The sequence below is a fragment of the Pseudophryne corroboree genome, chromosome 5, assembly GCF_028390025.1.
Source record: "Pseudophryne corroboree isolate aPseCor3 chromosome 5, aPseCor3.hap2, whole genome shotgun sequence".
In the NCBI taxonomy this organism is placed as follows: domain Eukaryota; kingdom Metazoa; phylum Chordata; class Amphibia; order Anura; family Myobatrachidae; genus Pseudophryne; species Pseudophryne corroboree.
In genome coordinates this window covers 51,264,397-51,276,880 of record NC_086448.1, presented here as the reverse complement: position 1 = coordinate 51,276,880, position 12,484 = coordinate 51,264,397, and the positions used below count along the sequence as shown (strand labels likewise).

The 12,484-nt window shown below is 48.9% G+C and overlaps 1 protein-coding gene across 1 annotated transcript in view; it reads right to left on the bottom strand.

Moving 5' to 3' along the window:
• KCNQ3 (potassium voltage-gated channel subfamily Q member 3) overlaps window positions 1–12,484 on the bottom strand; it is a 369,444-nt gene that overhangs the window by 107,131 nt on the left and 249,829 nt on the right. The window contains exons 7-8 of the mRNA XM_063921266.1: window positions 9,819–9,914; window positions 4,659–4,753 (exon numbers count right to left, since the gene is read on the bottom strand). Of these exons, the coding sequence (XP_063777336.1) occupies window positions 4,659–4,753; window positions 9,819–9,914 (191 nt within the window). The remainder of the gene's footprint in view (window positions 1–4,658; window positions 4,754–9,818; window positions 9,915–12,484) is intronic.

Below are 12,484 nucleotides of genomic sequence, written 5' to 3'. Positions count from 1 at the left end.
AATTTATCTGATTCAGGAAAAACTATGGTAGTTTTTTCACATCCCACATAATACCCTCTTTTGTGGTACTTGTAGTATCAGAAATATGTAACACCTCCTTCATTGCCTTTAACGTGTGGCCCTAATAAGGAATACGTTTGTTTATTCACCGTCGACACTGGATTCAGTGTCCCTGTCTGTGTCTGTGTCGACCGACTAAAGTAAACGGGCGTTTTAAAACCCCTGACGGTGTTTTTGAGACGTCTGGACCGGTACTAATTGTTTGTCGGCCGTCTCATGTCGTCAACCGACCTTGCAGCGTGTTGACATTATCACGTAATTCCCTAAATAAGCCATCCATTCCGGTGTCGACTCCCTAGAGAGTGACATCACCATTACAGGCAATTGCTCCGCCTCCTCACCAACATCGTCCTCCTACATGTCGACACACACGTACCGACACACAGCACACACACAGGGAATGCTCTGATAGAGGACAGGACCCACTAGCCCTTTGGAGAGACAGAGGGAGAGTTTGCCAGCACACACCAGAAACGCTATAATTATATAGGGACAACCTTATATAAGTGTTTTCCCTTATAGCATCTTTTTTATATATTTCTAACGCCAAATTAGTGCCCCCCCTCTCTGTTTTAACCCTGTTTCTGTAGTGCAGTGCAGGGGAGAGCCTGGGAGCCTTCCCTCCAGCCTTTCTGTGAGGGAAAATGGCGCTGTGTGCTGAGGAGATAGGCCCCGCCCCTTTTTCGGCGGCCTCGTCTCCCGCTCTTAACGGATTCTGGCAGGGGTTAAATATCTCCATATAGCCTCCGGAGGCTATATGTGAGGTATTTTTAGCCAAAATAGGTTTTCATTTGCCTCCCAGGGCGCCCCCCTCCCAGCGCCCTGCACCCTCAGTGACTGCCGTGTGAAGTGTGCTGAGAGGAAAATGGCGCACAGCTGCAGTGCTGTGCGCTACCTTTAGAAGACTGAGGAGTCTTCTGCCGCCGATTCTGGACCTCTTCTTATTTCAGCATCTGCAAGGGGGCCGGCGGCAAGGCTCCGGTGACCATCCAGGCTGTACCTGTGATCGTCCCTCTGGAGCTGATGTCCAGTAGCCAAGAAGCCAATCCATCCTGCACGCAGGTGAGTTCACTTCTTCTCCCCTAAGTCCCTCGTTGCAGTGATCCTGTTGCCAGCAGGACTCACTGTAAAATAAAAAACCTAAGCTAAACTTTTCTAAGCAGCTCTTTAGGAGAGCCACCTAGATTGCACCCTTCTCGGCCGGGCACAAAAATCTAACTGGCTTGGAGGAGGGTCATAGGGGGAGGAGCCAGTGCACACCACCTGATCGGAAAGCTTTACTTTTGTGCCCTGTCTCCTGCGGAGCCGCTATTCCCCATGGTCCTTTCAGGAACCCCAGCATCCACTAGGACGATAGAGAAAACCTCTTTGTATGTATGTATGTTTTATTTTGTGCTGGAGGACCGTGTGCAAGCCAGTATCTTGCATAGTGCTCGCCCAGCAGCCATGAGTAACAGGCAGAGCCGTAACTAGACATTTTAGTGTCCTGCGCAAGAAAGAGCTTTGCTGCCCCACTTCCCCCAGAGCCAGTTACCTGCTCTGCTGAGGACTAGCAGTTTCCTCCTCCTCTGTCCCACTCACTAAAGGTGAGTACACACTGGCTGATATATCGGCCGCTCTCTTGAATAGCCGATATATATCACGGGTCCGTCAGCCAGTGTGTACGGCCAATACGTCTGTGAACTCCGTCATTCACAGACGTATCGCGTCGGCCCCACTGCACAGCCAACGGCCAATATATCTACCGATATATTGGCGCGTTGTTGCGTGTGTACGGGCGGTCGGCCGACCGCCCGTACACTTGCTGCGGCGGCCGGCGGTGATTGACAGCTGAACTTGGCGGGCGTGTGTACACGCCCGCCCAGTTCATGACGTCAGTCCCCGACGGATCGGGCAGTGTGTATGCTCAACACACTGCCCGATCCGTCCATAGATATATCTGCAGATCAATTGATCGGCAGATATATCTACCAGTGTGTACCCACCTTAAGTCTTTCATGCCTCTGTCATATGTCAGATGCTGTCTTCCCCCCCCAATCCCGCACTTCTGCCACCACTGGTCTGGCCCGCTGCCTTGTGCTCCCATTGGCTATGGGATCGGTCTTAAAGTGACACTGACAAAGGTTTGGGATAACATAGGCCTTTAGGGAGATAAGGGGCAACTATAGCAAACATATCATTAATCTTTGCCATTCGTTGTATTGTACCATAGAAATACTGGACATCATTTATGAAGCTCAGTAGATGCACCATACATAACTTTGGCTTTATACCTCTGCTGCTAGATAGTCCGCCCAGCATTCTTGAAGAAGTTCCCACAAAAGAAGTAGGTGTGTAAAGTGGGGGCAGGCCAGGAAAAACTAGGACGTTCACCCTCCTGCTACTTTACTTTCCTTAATTCCATAGAATGAAACTATGATGATCAAGCAGGGAAAACAGTGGAAAAGTGGAGAAATCGCCCCTAGCAACCAATCAGCACCTACATTCCATTTTATAGAATGTACTTGAATGTAAAAATGTATATAAGAAAATCCAGGCTGCTTCCTCATCTAACACCACAAATAATAAAACGGCAATAATATGCACTAGCAGGCGGGCTTTGCATTTAATACAAATGCCAGATTAAATGTTGTGGTCAAAACTGCCAAGAATTTGCACAAGCTGTCGCTTAGTAAATCTAGCTCTTTGGGTCTACAGCTTCCCCTCTGAAAACAGTATGATGAGAAATAAGCTCTTCATAGTGTAAAAACAACCTCTTAATACAACTTTTCAAACTGGATGGACGTGGTGTAGTGTGGCAGGGTGTAGTGTGGCAGGGTGTGGTGTGGCAGGGTGTGGTGTGGCAGGGTGTAGCGTGGCAGGATGTGGCGTGGCAGGGTGTGGCATGTAGCGTGGCAAGGTGTGGCATGGCAGGGTGAGGCGTGGCAGAGTGAGGTGTGGCAGTGTGTGGTGTGGCAAGGTGTAGTGTGGCAGGGTGTAGTGTGGCATGGTGTGGTATGGCAAGGTGTGGTGTAGTAGTGTGTGGTGTGGCACGGTGTAGTGTGGCAGGGTGTACTGTGGCAGGGTGTGGTGTGGCAAGGTGTGGTGTGATAAGGTGTGGTGTAGCAGTTTGTGGTGTGGCAGGGTGTGGCGTGTGAGGGTGTAGTGTGGCAGGGTGTGGTGTGGCAGGGTGTAGTGTGGCAGGGTGTAGTGTAGCAGGGTGTGGTGTGGCAGGGTGTGGTGTAACAGGGTGTGGTGTGGCAGGGTGTGGTGTGATAAGGTGTGGTGTAGCAGTGTGTGGTGTGGCAGGGTGTGGCGTGTGACGGTGTAGTGTGGCAGGGTGTGGTGTGGCAAGGAGTGGTGTGGCAGTGTGTAGTGTGGCAGGGTGTAGTGTAGCAGGGTGTGGTGTGGCAGGGTGTGGTGTAACAGGGTGTAGTGTGGCAGGGTGTAGTGTTGCAGGGTGTGGCAGGGTGTAGTGTGGCAGGGTGTGGTGTGGCAGGGTGTGGCATGCCATTGCACAGACATTCATTCATTTGATCCTGTGCTTGATTCTCTGATTTGCTCTTGTATAGTTTTATTTGCTACAATTTAAATTAAATTTAAAATTGTGTCTTACAAAGTTTTCTAAAAGAAGGATTTACACCATAATCGGCCCATTTTTCCTATTATCCAGATTACAATGACTCTTGATGATTGGATGTTAAACAAATGCCCTAACAAACTTTTCTTTTTGCACAGCCCAAAACCAAAAATATGCTTAGTTGACAAGGAAATTTGAATGAATTCAGGGTATTTGGGGCTGAATATTGGTGGCTGAATTCAAAAATGAAAATAGTTTTTTCAAATTGGCTTAAGTTCTTGTGATAATGGATAGCGTCCATTAATAGGGAAGTCAGCCATACCACATGCATATGGGAATCTACCAGAACATTCCAAAAGGTGAGACACATGAATTTTCTTGGTGATCATTTGAGATCATGTATTGAGATACCCCAAAATCGTTCTAACATGATTGGCAATAAAATGATTGCTGATCAGTGATCTAAGTGGTATTCAGTTAAATTGATTCACTTTATGGCTTGTATAATTTATGTACATTCCTTCTTTTTCACTATTGACTAACAAACATATATTATACCTTGCCGATGCGCAAATTTTGGCAACATGGTCCTGATTTGAGGGGACTGTCCTGTGTAAAAGGACGTTCCCCTGTTGGGAAATGTGTCTCACTAAAGGCCCATATATACGGGCCGATGCGGGAGAGATGTGTGCTGAGCGAACCGCTCAGCACACATCTCTCCCGCCGCTCAGCACAGCACGATCTGTGCTGAGCGTGCGGGGGGAGACGGGGCGCTCACTTCACCCGGCGGGTGAAGTGAGCGACCCGCTAGATTGGCCAATCTAGCACCAGCGATAGCGATGCGCGGGGCTGCGCATCGCTATCGCTGTTACGGCTACACACGGAGTGATCAGGCTTATATTCTAAGCAATCTAGTCAAATTGCTTAGATTATCGCTCCGTGTGTACCCCCCTTAAGTGATGCCACACGTCCTAGTGGGCACTGCATGCAGCACTGCAAAATTATGACTTACAGTATAATAAAGAGGCCCAATACTCACCTAAAACATGGAAACTGGACTATAGATTCGTAGTATTTCCAGGTGGCAGTGAGGTCGATCCTGCTCAGATTGGTGGCGTAAAATCTCCATGCAGACTAGAGAGACAGGAAAAGGATAACGGGATGAAACATAATTATTTCATTCTATTACAGTACATAAAGCAGAGAATATAAACCATGAGTGACCTCGGTAGTAACTAATACACTGAGGGTCCAGTCACACCTGGGGATTGTTGTGCATTAATATTAGTTGGTTTCCAACAGCAATACACTTTCCTGACAGCTACAGTCCACTAAGAACCAGTGTGTGAGTGCACTTCTGTAATACCACTTTTCCACGAAAGACTCGGGTCCGAGGCAGGTTTTTTGAACACGGTTTCGAGCCGTGTCACAGCTGCTTGAAAACCCGTTCACACTGCAGGCTGGACCCGGGTTAGTGGTGAGTCTTCCCTCTGCTGACGCCGGGAGATGACATCATCTCCAAGTGGTGGTGAGCCAGCTCTCCGTAGGCTTTCAGCGTGACCCGGTTACATCTGATTACATTTATACATTTCTTTTTGATATTTGAGTCACTCAACCCGGGTTATTTTTTAAGAACCCTTTAACACCAACTCAGGTAGACCTGCCAATAAAAGGGGTAGAAGAGAGTCTCAACAATGATTCTGTCATTGGCCCTCATTCCGACCTGATCGTACGCTGCACTTCCTTGCAGCGGTGCGATCGGTTCTGGAATGCGCATGTGAGGCATGCGTATTGCGCACGCGCGTCATTGCGGGCAACAAAGCTGACAGCGGAGAAAGCGGTCGCAGCAGCGACCGCAAGAAGATTGACTGCAGGAAGGCGTTCTGGGGCGTCAACTGACCATTGGAGGCCGTTTTCGGGGTGTGGTAAGAAAAACGCAGGCGTGCCTAGGCGAACGGAGGGCGGATGTCTGATGTCAAAGTCAAGCCCTACATCGCTGGATCTGTGCACAGGGTAAGTATGTCCAGGGCTGGTCTTGATTTGTGAGAAACTTTTTTTAGCATAGCAGGGCTGCACAAGCAATCGCAGCCCTGCTATGCTAAAATACTCTCCCCCCCATAGGCGGAGATTAGTTGATCGCATCAGCAGCAAAAAGTTGCTTGGTACGGTCAACTCGGAATGAGGGGCATTGGGGGTCATTCCGAGTTGATCACTCGCTAGCTAGTTTTAGCAGCCGTGCAAACGCTATGCCGCCGCCCACTGGGAGTGTAGTTTAGCTTAGCAGAAGTGCGAACGAAAAGATCGCAGAGCGGCAGCAAACTTTTTTTGTGCAGTTTCAGAGTAGCTCCAAACCTACTCAGCGCTTGCAATCACTTCAGACTATTCAGTTCCTGTTTTGACGTCACACACCCGCCCAGCGTTCGCCCAGCCACGCCTGCGTTTTTCCTGGCACGCCTGCGTTTTTCTGAACACTCCCTGAAAACGGTCAGTTGACACCCAGAAACGCCCACTTCATGTCAATCACACTGCGGCCACCAGTGTGACTGAAATACTTTGCTAGACCCTGTGCAAAACTACATTGTTCGTTGTGCTCGTACGACATGCGTGCGTATTGCGCCACAGACGCATGCGCAGAACTGCCGTTTTTTTAGCCTGATCGCTGCACTGCGAACAACTGCAGCTAGCGATCAACTCGGAATGACCACCATTGGGTAGATCTGAAATAGCATGATTACATGCCTGTAAAGAAATGCTGGCGGTCAGTAAATTTATATAGAAATTGTCAGTAAAAGTGTTTATGATCTTGGCAAGCCTGAACTTACTCAAGGTGATAGTAATGATTTCCTGATTTGCAGATGTGGGATGATTATTACATAATTCAGGGATGGGGAACCTTCGGCCCTCCAGCTATTGTTGAACTACACATCCCAGCATGCCCTGCAACAGCTTTAGCATGGCCAAATAGCAAAACTGTAGCAAGGCATGCTGGGATGTGTAGTTCAACAACAGCTGGAGGGCCGAAGGTTCCCCATCCATGACATAATTAGATAAATACTCTGTCTTTTTATTTATGACCTTCTAAATACAAAGTAAGGGGACCATATTTGCTTATGATACAGAACTATAAGTTGTTATCCCAGATCAGAATAGTAAATTGCTACAGAGATTTAGAAAAAGTAGGGATCAAGTTTAAGGGGAATAAGCATCAAAGTTTGGAGGGAGATAAAGTGATGAGTGATTTCAAGGTGGAGATGTACTAAGGGGGTCATTCCGAGTTGATCGCTAGCTGCCGTTGTTCACAGCACAGCGATCAGGCAAAAAATCGGCACTTCTGCGCATGCGTAATGGTGCGCACTGCGCACGCGCGACGTACTTTCACAAAAGCCGATGCAGTTTCACACAAGGTCTAGCGACGCTTTTCAGTCGCAGTGCTGATCGGTGAGTGATTGACATGAATGGGGTGTTTCTGGGAGGTAACTGAGCGTTTTCCGGGAGTGTGCTGAAAAAACGCAGGCGTGTCAGATAAAAACGCAGGCGTGCCTGGGGAAACGGGGGAGTGGCTGGGCGAATGCAGGGCGTTTTTGTGACGTCAAAACAGGAACTAAACAGACTGAAGTGATCGCACTTCTGCTAAGATACATTCCCATAGGGCGGCGGCCTAGCGTTTGCACTGCTGCTAAAAGCAGCTAGCAAGCGATCAACTCGGAATGAGGGCCTATGCCTTGGAGAGAGATAAAGTACTAACCAATCAGCTCCTAACTGCCAGGTTACAGGCTGTGTTTGAAAAATGACAGGAGCTGATTGGCTGGAACTTTATCTCTCTCCACTTTCTCAATCCCAGACGTCAAATGTAGGAGGTGGCCACAATAATGTGACTCGACCGTGTATATTAGATGAAATATAACAAGGGAATACTGAGATGAAGAAAAGACTTAGGTGTTACTAGCTGGCAGGAAGCAGACGTAACAGCAATGTCAGACAGCAGCTAGAAATGTGATAAAATCCTGGGATTTTCTCCCACATTATAAAACCACACTCGTACTGTAGGTTAACTGGATTCTGAGAAGTATTAGCCCTAGTCCAGTGGTTCTCACACTGTGTGCCCCAGCACTTTAGGGTGCCGCGAGGCTCTTGCAGAGGTGCCTCAGGTGGCGGACCAGGACCAAATCAGATGTGAATGAAAGAAAGATGGTTTCACTGTCAGCATAGGGAGGGATTATTTGCTGTAAGGGCAGTATGGCTGTGGAATCACGACCTGATAATGGCAAATTAACTTCAGAATTTATACATTTATTAAATGCCTTTCGTACTAGAAGTGGAATATGTAGCTAAACTTAGTAGTGGACATTTCAGGGGTGATTGAAACAGGAATGTATCTGATTTGGGTGTAGTACGGCTGACCGGCGGTCTCCTGACCGCCGGTCAGCTTACCGACGCCGGGATCCCGGCAGCATACCGACACCAGGATCCCGGAGGGGAGGGGCGAGTGCAGCAAGCCCCTTGCGGGCTCGCTGCACTCGCCACGCTGCGGGCTCGGTGGCGACCGGGTTATATTCCCACTGTATGGGTGTCGTGGACACCCACGAGTGGAAATAGTCCCTGTTGGTCGGCATGCCGACCATCGGGACAGTGACCCGTCGGGCTGGTGGAGGAGGTCATGTGACTGTCGGTCAGCTGACCGGCGGTCACATGAATACCACCCTCTGATTTTGGGGTTAGGAAGGACCTTTAAATGTGAACAGTCATATTGCAGTTTTGTTTAGTCTTCCTCTAGATATGCGGAATTAGGGGGTCATTCCGAGTTGATCGCTAGCTGCATTCGTTCGCTGCGCCGCGATCAGGCAAAAAAATGGCACTTCTGCGCATGCGGCGCAATGTGCACGCGCATCGTACTATTACAACGGCCGATGTAGTTTCAGACAAGGTCTAGCGAAGCTTTTCAGTCGCACTGCTGGCAGCAGAGTGATATACAGGAAGTGGGCATTTCTGGGTGTCAACTGACCGTTTTCAGGGAGTGTTCGAAAAAACGCAGGCGTGCCAGGAAAAACGCAGGCGTGGCTGGGCGAACGCAGGGCGTGTTCGTGACGTCAAAACAGTAACTGAATGGTCTGAAGTGATCGCAAGCGCTGAGTAGGTCTGAAGCTACTCTGAAACTGCACAAAATTATTTTGTAGCCGCTCTGCGATCCTTTCGTTCGCACTTCTGCTAAGCTAAAATACACTCCCAGTGGGCGGCGGCATAGCGTTTGCACGGCTGCTAAAAACTGCGAACAACTCGGAATGACCACCTTAGTTCTAAATACTCTGATGTTTCCTTAATTCTGTCTTTTTGCAAACGTATTATGTAAATATATATAACTATGTAGTTTAATACAGATGTAATTATGCACCTATACGCAACCATAGATAACTATATAATTTGGAATAGCGGGAGCCTTAGTGTTACAGACCTGGCATAGTGCATACACCGAGGTACATACACTATACACAGCGCGGTGTGTGAGGGGAAGGTTGTGCTGACTGATCAGCCCACACACCGACCCTCACAGATCTCCCATCGGTCACATCTCACAGGACAGTGCCAATATCAGGTGGTAGCTGGGGTTTGGCAAAAGAGTGACTTGGGTAGTTATCAAGACCATTAAGTGGAGCTTGAAATTAGTGTCTCCGGGTGGTACAGGTGGGAGGCTGTTTGGGGGTTTGGTCTTTAGTGCATGTGAGGAACCTCCTATCTTTGGAAATCTGAGGTAAGTTATATGAGTCATAGAGGTCACAGTAGGACCTGGTGTGATGATCACAGTATGTAATATGCCGCTGACTCTCCAGGAGGGGAGGTCCCGGGCCGCACTGAGTGAAGTGACCAATGATCTCCTCCCCAGATCCCCAGGTGCCTCATCTAATGCCTGAGGACCACATCTAATGCCTGAGGACCACATCTAATGCCTGAGGGCCACATCTAATGCACGTCTTGGACAATCCCATCACCTAACCTGTAACCACCACACAGTGTAGGGATGCAAGGCTCCGGTCACCCGGATACGGGGAGATTGTGATGTGTAACGCACCCCTATATGACACGCACGCCATACATCCGCCTTGTTATTCTGTACTAGATATGGTCACATGAGTGTATCCCATCACTGGGCATAGATAACATTACTGCTCTCTATCAATATACCACAAATACGTAGTAACCAGACCTGGATGAGCTCCGCTGCCGGCTTCCTTCTCTTTTCAAAATGCTTTTGACGATGCTGTTCCTGTACTTTAAGAGCCAGACCGGAACCGAGGATACCCTGGAATAAAACGCAGCATGGTGACTCCGGATATTCACCTTACAGCACAGGATTCTGTAGCCTTAATAATTCCTCTCTTTACAAGCCACAAGGAGGCGGCCATGAACCCAGCGACTGTATACAGCAAAGGTTCAAATGATAAATAAACGTATACTGTATGTACATCCGCTGTGGACAACCTGTGGCTCCCTGCTGGCGGGGAATGAAAAGAGCCATCATGCCTAACGGGATACGGTCAATTTACCTACAATCAAAATCCCGAGGGTCAAAAATAAGATTTTACTCACCGGTAAATCTATTTCTCGTAGTCCGTAGTGGATGCTGGGTACTCCGTAAGGACCATGGGGAATAGACGGGCTCCGCAGGAGACTGGGCACTTCTTTAAAGAAAAGATTAGGTACTACATCTGGTGTGCACTGGCTCCTCCCTCTATGCCCCTCCTCCAGACCTCAGTTAGGGAAACTGTGCCCGGAAGAGCTGACATTACAAGGAAAGGATTTGGAATCCAGGGTAAGACTCATACCAGCCACACCAATCACACCGTATAACTTGTGATAACTATACCCAGTTAACAGTATGAACAACAACTGAGCCTCATTAAACTGATGGCTCAGAACAAAAAACCCTATAGTTAAGCAATAACTATATACAAGTATTGCAGAATTCCGCACTTGGGACGGGCTCCCAGCATCCACTACGGACTACGAGAAATAGATTTACCGGTGAGTAAAATCTTATCTTCTCTGACGTCCTAGTGGATGCTGGGTACTCCGTAAGGACCATGGGGATTATACCAAAGCTCCCAAACGGGCGGGAGAGTGCGGATGACTCTGCAGCACCGAATGAGCAAACTCAAGGTCCTCCTCAGCCAGGATATCAAACTTGTAGAATTTTGCAAACGTGTTTGATCCCGACCAGGTAGCAGCTCGGCAAAGTTGTAAAGCCGAGACCCCTCGGGCAGCCGCCCAAGAAGAGCCCACCTTCCTCGTGGAATGGGCTTTGACTGATTTAGGATGCGGCAGTCCAGCCGCAGAATGTGCAAGTTGAATCGTGCTACAGATCCAGCGAGCAATAGTCTGCTTTGAAGCAGGAGCACCCAGCTTGTTGGGTGCATGCAGGAGAAACAGCGAGTCAGTTTTTCCGACTCTAGCCATCCTGGAAACATAAATTTTCAGGGCCCGGACTACATCCAGCAACTTGGAAGCCTCCAAGTCCCGAGTAACCGCAGGCACCACAATAGGTTGGTTCAAATGAAACGCTGATACCACCTTAGGGAGAAATTGGGGACGAGTCCTCAATTCTGCCCTGTCCATATGGAAGATCAGATAGGGGCTTTTACATGACAAAGCCGCCAATTCTGACACACGCCTAGCCGAAGCCAAGGCCAAAAGCATGACCACTTTCCACGTGAGATATTTCAACTCCACGGTCTGAAGTGGCTCAAACCAATGTGATTTTAGGAAATCCAACACAACGTTGAGATCCCAAGGTGCCACTGAAGGCACAAAAGGGGGCTGAATATGCAGCACTCCCTTAACAAACGTCTGAACTTCAGGCAGTGAAGCCAGTTCTTTTTGAAAGAAAATAGACAGGGCCGAAATCTGGACTTTAATGGATCCCAATTTTAGGCCCATAGTCACTCCTGACTGTGGGAAGTGCAGAAATCGACCCAGCTGAAATTCTTCTGTTGGGGCCTTCATAGCCTCACACCAAGCAACATATTTTCGCCATATGCGGTGATAATGTTTTGCTGTCACATCCTTCCTAGCTTTTATCAGCGTAGGAATGACTTCAACCGGAATGCCCTTTTCCATCAGGATCCGGCGTTCAACCGCCATGCCGTCAAACACAGCCGCGGTAAGTCTTGCTGTAGCAGGTCCTGTCTGAGAGGCAGAGGCCAAAGGTCCTCTGAGATCATTTCTTGTAGTTCCGGGTACCAAGTCCTTCTTGGCCAATCCGGAACGATGAGTATAGTTCTTACTCCTCTCCTTCTTATTATCCTCAGTACCTTTGGTATGAGAGGAAGAGGAGGGAACACATAAACCGACTGGTACACCCACGGTGTCACAGCTATCGCCTGAGGGTCCCTTGACCTGGCGCAATATCTTTTTAGCTTTTTGTTGAGGCGGGACGCCATCATGTCCACCTGTGGCCTTTCCCAACGATTTACAATCAGCTGGAAGACTTCTGGATGAAGTCCCCACTCTCCCGGGTGGAGGTCGTGCCTGCTGAGGAAGTCTGCTTCCCAGTTGTCCACTCCCGGAATGAACACTGCTGACAGTGCTAGCACGTGATTCTCCGCCCATCGGAGAATCCTTGTGGCTTCTGCCATCGCCATCCTGCTTCTTGTGCCGCCCTGTCGGTTTACATGGGCGACCGCCGTGATGTTGTCTGACTGAATCAGCACCGGCTGGTTTTGAAGCAGGGGTTTTGCCTGACTTAGGGCATTGTAAATGGCCCTTAGTTCCAGAATATTTATGTGTAGGGAAGCCTCCTGACTCGACCATTGTCCTTGGAAGTTTCTTCCCTGAGTGACTGCCCCCCAACCTCGGAGGCTTGCATCCGTGGTC